A 7,714-nucleotide genomic window follows, 5' to 3' on the forward strand; every position below is an offset into this window, starting at 1 on the left:
AACCAACTTAGAATACTACTATGAAAGTAAAAAATATAATACATGAAACCTTTATTAAACCTTAAAAGTAAAATGAGAATTTTTTACTTCCTTGTACGAAGTAAGGGAAATATTGTAACCACGAAAAATTTTGGATATAATATTTCAACGAAAATATCCATTTTGACCGCTGTCGTATCCATTTGAACGATTTTTTTTTTTTTTTTTTTTTTTTTTTTTTTTTTTTTGCGTGACATCTGTACGTACGGACAGAATGAAGAATCTTTTTTCCAAAATGGATTTAAAATGGATTCAGGTGGGACTTTTCGTAACGTCTGCACGTACGTATGCATGTATCTCTCATAACTCGAAAACAAGTAGCCTCAAAACGTTGAAATTTTGTATATGGGACTGTTATAACGTGTAGTTATGCACCTCCCTTTTTGGCTGCAATCGGTTGCATCCGAAGTCTATATATATATCTAAACACTCTGTTACCAGACTCAGGTGTGCTGTTTTTTTATTCTTATGTGTTTGTAAATTGTACGAGTCAGAGTTACGCAAAATTTGTAAATAGGCTTACGATACTATAACAAGAACCCCTTAATATAACAGAACAATACACAGTTGATATATAGATAGAACAAAATTTGCCTACCTTGGCCGTGATGAGTGCAGATCACCAGAACGGGGTAATCCAAAGATATTAATTTTCACAAATTAACTACTACATTCTGAACTTAAAAAATTTTCGAAGCACTTACATACATTTACATAACACAGTAGAATGTTGAAGCATGCCGAAGGACGCTGACATGCACAGCGCTGCTACACAAAGTACAATTCAAGAAAACACTAATGACTTGAGAACCACTGCACGCACAAACACAAAACTTGTATCGAGCTACTCCTAAGGTATTCACGCGCACTTTAAAAAAATTAGAACATTATGACAAAAATTCTGCTAATTATCGTTGTTAATTGCGGAGCTCCCGATCACACATCTTTTCTCTCTCGCGGACTCGTCTCGACCGAACGAGACACGTGTAAATGTGATATATATTCGATAACTGCCGTCCCCAGCTTGATAGTACGATCCCGCCTCCGACATTATGAGGAAGTCTCACAATTGGCGGTTTATCTCCTATTTTGGAAGTCCTCCGAAATGAAACATTACCTTTGCAAGCGGAAGCAAACAGTAATAAAAGGGGGAAAGACTTTTGAGAGTTGACGGAGCATATGATAGAAGCCGTTAAAAAACTGATGACTCATCTTCCGGGACTCCCCATAACGTCCGGTGCTACCAAAAAGGGAAATAACAATAACCTTACAGGAGGGGGAGAGCTGAGTGTTTTTCGTGTTTCAGTGACGGGTGGTCGGAATCTGTATCAGGGTTGGAACATCGAGGGTATGAATAAAAGGCGTAGTCGCGAACGTAGGTAGAAAGAGAAACTAATGGATCGCCCAATGAGGGGAGGATGCCGCCTCTGACGCAGGGGGTTGGCGACCAATGACATCAATGGGCGGAGAGTGGGTTGTAGTACGAGGCCGTCGCCGCGGGATCTTCGAGTGAGTCTGCCACGTTCATCCGATCTGAAAGGCAGGGTAAACGAAAACGTTATCTGAAAGGCAGGGTAAACGAAAACGTTTCAAGTTGGATTGCGGAGAAGATAGTGCACTCGGCTGTGTGAGGCCCTCGATGAGTGTCCCAGGCCGGACAGACGGCAGGGCCGCACCTCGCTCCTCCGAGGCCTGGCCGGGGCCCGGAGGTTTGGCCCGGGCGCCAGTGCCTACTGGCGTTCTGGCCGCTTCAGGGCAGCCGACCCCGGGGCTGCTCCTGCGGTCAGCCGAGCGCTACCAAAGGACGCCGAAATGCGCCCGCTGCAGGAACCACGGGGTGGTGTCGGCACTGAAGGGCCACAAAAGATACTGTCGCTGGCGAGACTGCGTTTGCGCGAAATGCACGCTCATCGCGGAGCGACAGCGTGTGATGGCCGCACAGGTGGCCCTCCGCCGCCAACAGGCCCAGGAGGAGAACGAGGCGCGGGAACTGAGTCTGCTCTACGGGTGTCATGAGGGCCTCCTCGCTATGCACCGAGCCGGGTTCACTTTCTCAGCCGCGATGGCCCACATGCTCAGCGGGAGGAAATCAGGCCCTGATACTACAGCAACTGCCACCTCCACCTCATCCACAGGTGAGAAAAATCTTTTTCTCCCTTATTATCTTAAAAAAAACTTACCATTGTCTGGGTAGAGCTTTTGCAATAACAACAGCAACAACAACAAAAAAAGACTAAATTTTGTTAGTACATGGGCATTGAATTTTAAATTTATTGCATAAATGCAAAGGGATTTCCAAGAAATCGAAATTAGTATTGCTTTTTAAACAACAGAAGCAAATATAAAATTGTTTCTCAATAAATAAGCAGAGTTGATATAAATCATATGTATATATAGACAGAGAGACAAAAATAAACTAGCACACTAAGAACAGTTTCAGAAACAGAAGAAAAGTGCCTAAAAAGTAGAAACTAATAATCTAAAATATATTATGCTGTTTACCAGAAAAGAAATATATAAAATCTAATTTATCAGCATGAATCATAAAATATAGTGATTACAGCTTAAAAAATTGAGGATAAAACTTTTAAAAGTTTCGATGCAGCTAAATAATTATCTATTACTTCTGCCCCTAAGAACACAACTTTGCTTTTAAACTCAAAACATTATTATAAAATTATTAACAACAAAAACAACAAGATGATAATAATAATAATAAACACCAAAACGGTGATGAATTTTTTGAATCTATTGATTTTATTTTTATGCGTGTATAATTAGAAAATATTCATGCTAATTTATACAGTTTTCAAGATACTATCTGTTTGAAAGTTTTCCCGTGATTGAAATGTCTGTAAATTTTTCAATAGTTAGAAACCTGACATAAGCAAGGTTTAAAGATTATAGTTTCGTTAGAAAATTATTGCATATAAATTATTGAGGAAATGAAAAAAATCATTAATGAATCATAATTTACCGTGCAACAAAGACGAGTTCGATTTTCAGAAATCATATAATTTATTCCCTTCAGTTTTCTAAAAAAAATAGATGTGTATTAATGTTAAGTATTTATTTTATTTTTCTGTTACAGGTATTAGCATTTTTATCTGAAACCTAAGACATTTTTAAATTTACTTCAAGGATTTCTATACTTAATGTCTACTTTTAAATGAATGTATCAATGTAAGAAACGTTTTTAGTATTAATATTCTAATTATCTTAATGAATCTAAGAAGTATACTGTAGTTAGAGTCTGTGTGCCTGTAGTTTCGATATGTTGCATTTCAGGTTAACATGCTCATAATTTCACTCACACTGATGCGTCAGCCAATATTATGAAACAGTTTTATTAGTTATTGCATAAGAATTCTGTTTTTTTTTAAAAGCAAATTTTGTCACATTTTGTTCAGATGCCTGGATCTGCCTGTCCAATTTTTTGGCTTGGCCAGAAAGGAAAATTTGTGCATTTTGACTGATTGGTTTGCTTGTATTATAACTCATTAAATGTGTGGTTTAATTTACTATTGCTGCAGATAGTAATTTCCAGGAAAATTTTACACTGATATTAATATTACAACAAATATGCAGATCAATTAGACTGAAATGAAATTTCATATACTGTTAAGAGTACAGTTAAACGAACTAAATACTTCACATTGTAAGCTACAGTAAAAAAGTCCAAAAGCCCTTTAAGTCCAATTTAAAAGACTAAATATGTTTGATATGACAATATGAATACAGTGATACTAAGATGACACAGCATGGTTTCAAGTGGTTTTAATCTTCGTTGGAAGTTCCGTTAGAGAATATCCTTACTGATAAAGTTTTCTTCCATAGAACTGTATTTTCAGATGTACTGATCAATTTCAGAAGTGGTCGTCTTATGGAGATGGTCATAGTAAGATGTTTTGGTGTATACAAATTCATACATACATATTTTGAAATATTCAAAACTATTGCTAACTACTCTGTATTAAGGACTACTAATCTATTAAGGAAACATTTATATCCTTAGATTAATAGTATAAGGTATTATTCAACATCTGGAGAATGTAGCCAGAAGAACAGCAGAAAAGTCAAATATGCCACTTATTTATCTACAGATTACAGAGTTTCGCAGCTACCGGCTTGCGTCCTTTTTCAAAGATCTCAGGAATATTTTATTGTTAGTCTAAAGCGGCATTTTGGCCAGAAAGACTATTCATTTTGACATTTTGCGTTGAATCACTACAAGCGTTGTTTCACTTTCAGATTGTTGCCACCAAATATTATTGTCCTGTATTATATTTAAAGAAATTAAATAATGAAGAATCTGCATAAATGTATGAGTGTTTCTCGCATTGTGATAAAACAGCGGTACCTAGAGCCATCAAAATTTGAATAAAGTAATCCTCCTGCGAATATGGGCATTTGGAAGCCCAAATTTGAAATTTGGAATTTGTTTTATTATCGATTTCGTATTTTGTAAAACTTTAACGAATTTTTCATTAACAAACTTTCATTAACAAAGGATTTCAAAGCGAGAAATGGCAACGTTGTACACAAAAAACACTTTTACCAGACTGTGTATCGGAAATTTTAAAGATATGCTCATTTTAAAAATATTTTCGATATTGCTCTTGAAATGAATTTATGGTTTAAGTGCGAAGAACATGATATTTAATAAATAAAGGTAACACACTGTTAGGTAAATTAACATAATCCTTACAACTTAAGAAAACGTTCCTTTGGACGTAATTTAAAATCTGAAATCTTTCAGATTTTTTTCCTTTATTATTAATTTTTTTTCCCCTCAGAGCATCCTATATACTATTTTTATTCAAAGGAAGGTTTTTACATATTTAATTGCTGTATGAAGTTAGCGAATGGAAAATAAATGTTTTTAATGTCATAAGGTATTTCTCCTGCCTTCTTGGCAAGCCTTCGTGGTGTAGTGGTCTGCACGTAACTGAGAGGTACGCGGTTCGATTCCTGGCAAAGGCGTTGCTAGTTTTTCATCTCTCCGGCCTCCAAAAAAATCCCAATGTCTCTACAAGGTGTTTAATTAATAATAATTTTCAAAGACATCTTTCGTTTAAAAAGGTAGTTTGTCAAGAATAAAATAATCTTTTGTTAAGGGTGTAACTCGTCCAAATACTGCAGCGCACTGCTGACACTTTTCTCCATATTTTAGAAAGGAGACCTATAACTTTTTAAATAATTCAAACATATTCTATTATATAATCTAGAGTAAAGTATTTTTTAAAAGTCAACAGCATCATTTTTGGACGTACTGAAAGTGCTTTTCGTGTAATTTCGCAACATTTAGAAAAGAGGATCAAATGGTTTTTCCAAAAATCGTTTTAATTTTTTTGAGCATGTGATCCAAGCCTCGTACAGAAGGAAGAAAACCTTGATAATATCTTAATGAATATTGAGTTTAAAAAGTGCTTAATAAAAATATGTTGCTTGCGGAGATCAGTTGAAAAGGATAATTTCTATTGCATCTAGCTCTGTTAGATGATCTAGCGGAAAAGTAGCACCTTTCTTTCGCAACAGATTTACCTGCTTTCGGAAAACTATAGTTTTATGCAATATAGAAAAATTCCCCAATATACTGGTCTCTGTTGGTTAAGAAGATTTAAATGCTATTGGAATCTTAATGGAAATTACTGGTCAAGTATATCGATAAAACATCGCTAAAGGAATAAAATTGGAGTGTGAAATATCCTGTTTCTCTGCGAGAAATTTGAAAGAAATTCTCATTCACATGTACTTCAAAACGGAATATTTAAATATATCAACAATTTTGCACGGAACTCGAAGAAATGCATACATGACGGGATTGCTTTGCGATGCAAAAAGCTTCACATTATGACAGAAATATATGTTGTGTACCTAGCTGGTTTAATTTACTAGAATTATTGATAAATTTGATTTATTGAAGTCTACATAAGAGTTGCTTCAAATATAGGCTGATAGAGCAAAAATGAGGGGGGAAATAAACGAAATCCGAAAAAATAGAAATTTTTAAGGGAATATTATGTCCCTATTCTGACAGAAGAAATTTTTTACTGTGGTGTTTAGTAAATTATAAATTAGGTGTAGGTTTCTATGATTTTAAGAACATTAATCACAGTGCTTTCACGAGAATTATTTCTTTACATTTCCCCCTTGAACAACTTTACATTTTCCCCCTTGAATCCACTTTATCTCTAGACAGTGTAAAAATTAAAATATTATTATGCTTGACTTGGTAGGATCCCTGATCAAAATATTTTTTTGATTGCTTAAAATAATTTGCATAAGATAATTTTTTTTTCAGGTATTGATTTTCTGTAACATTTGGTATAATGGAAGAGAAGGCTAAACAGCACTTTACAGCTTGTCACTCAAAAAATTCTGATTCCGAATCATATCTAGGGCAAGCTTGTTTCCACAGACTGTCTATGTGCATTAAAATTTGTGTCTTTTTAAGTAGCTGTCATGGAGAAAAACAATATAGGTTGATAAACCAATTTAAAATGAGTAATTTTTTAACAAAGCCTATACATGTATGTATGGACATACTTTTATGATCAATTGTATTTTTTTGAATGAACAATATTAAACTGAATATTGTATTTTAATTTAAAACATACTTCTAGGAATATGCTATTTGTAGAAAAATTTGAATTTTTTTTTTTTGAAGAGGTGTCATGAAAAATGTGCAGTGCCCTCCCCGGGACTCGAACCACGGACCTTTCGAATACGCGCCGAGTGTGCTGACCATTACACACGAAGACATGCTAAGAAGGCGGGAGAAATACTTTATATACTTCTCCTTTTAAAGGGCGACTGGGGATTAGGGGATCCAACCGCAAAATCCTGGTGGTGGAGAATCATCATCCACAACCTTTTTTAGTTCGGGCACCTCTGTAGAGTCATTAGAGTTTTTGATGCTGAGAGACGTGAAATATAAGCAATGCTCTTGCTGGGATTCGAACCTCGGACCTCTCGATACACGCCGAGTGTGCTGGACATTACACCAAGAAGGCATGCTAAGAAGGTGGGGGAAATACCTTATACATTAAGCAAAATTTGCCTTCATTTAAATTTTTCAGCTAGCTATAGGTAATGCTACTGTTACTAAACGTAATAGACGTTTCATATTCTTTAAATCTGACCTTTAAAATATCAAAATTTCAAAATCCAAATTTGGTTCACTGATTATTTGTTCTCACTTGTGAATATTTTCATTACCGAAGAACATATTTAGCTATTGTTAAAATTACAGCTTCAGTTTTTGAAAAAATAGATTATTTATAAGTTGCCATTAATCATCTTTGTTATGTTAAATTTATAAAATAGCTCACTTTTTTCCAGTTCCTAGACTCATATTCTAAATACCTCCCGCAGTGCTTAATGAAAAGTCTTTTTTCTATATTTTCTTTAATTACAGCTATTCAGCTAATGCTTTCTGGAAAACTCCAAGAGGTAATTTATAAGTTGCTATGAATATGTATTCATTTAAAAAGGAGAAATCATTAGGAATTTCGGAAGGGAAGAACAATGTAAATTCAACTATGAGAATTTTGTTATTCCCCCCCCTTTATCTTTAACTGGCATCACGAAAACATATTGTGTATAAATGGTACGGTTAGTTCCTATGGACTCATAAATAAAATTGCACTTTTTTATAATTACTTTCAAATGT

General features: G+C 34.9%; 1 protein-coding gene across 2 annotated transcripts in view; it reads left to right on the forward strand.

Annotated features, from left to right (window-relative positions):
- Nucleotides 1-1,595: 1,595 nt before the first annotated feature.
- Nucleotides 1,596-7,714, forward strand: part of LOC118190040 (doublesex- and mab-3-related transcription factor A2-like) — a 76,334-nt gene continuing 70,215 nt past the window's right edge. For both annotated transcript variants that reach the window (XM_085808768.1, XM_035360728.2), the window contains exon 1: nt 1,596-2,174. In XM_085808768.1, coding sequence (XP_085664894.1) covers nt 1,679-2,174 — 496 coding nt within the window. In that variant the 5' untranslated portion in view covers nt 1,596-1,678. The remainder of the gene's footprint in view (nt 2,175-7,714) is intronic.

This window comes from Stegodyphus dumicola, chromosome X2 (genome assembly GCF_044657685.1).
Source record: "Stegodyphus dumicola isolate Sdum_Otavi_A_Nest chromosome X2, ASM4465768v1".
Classification (NCBI taxonomy): domain Eukaryota; kingdom Metazoa; phylum Arthropoda; class Arachnida; order Araneae; family Eresidae; genus Stegodyphus; species Stegodyphus dumicola.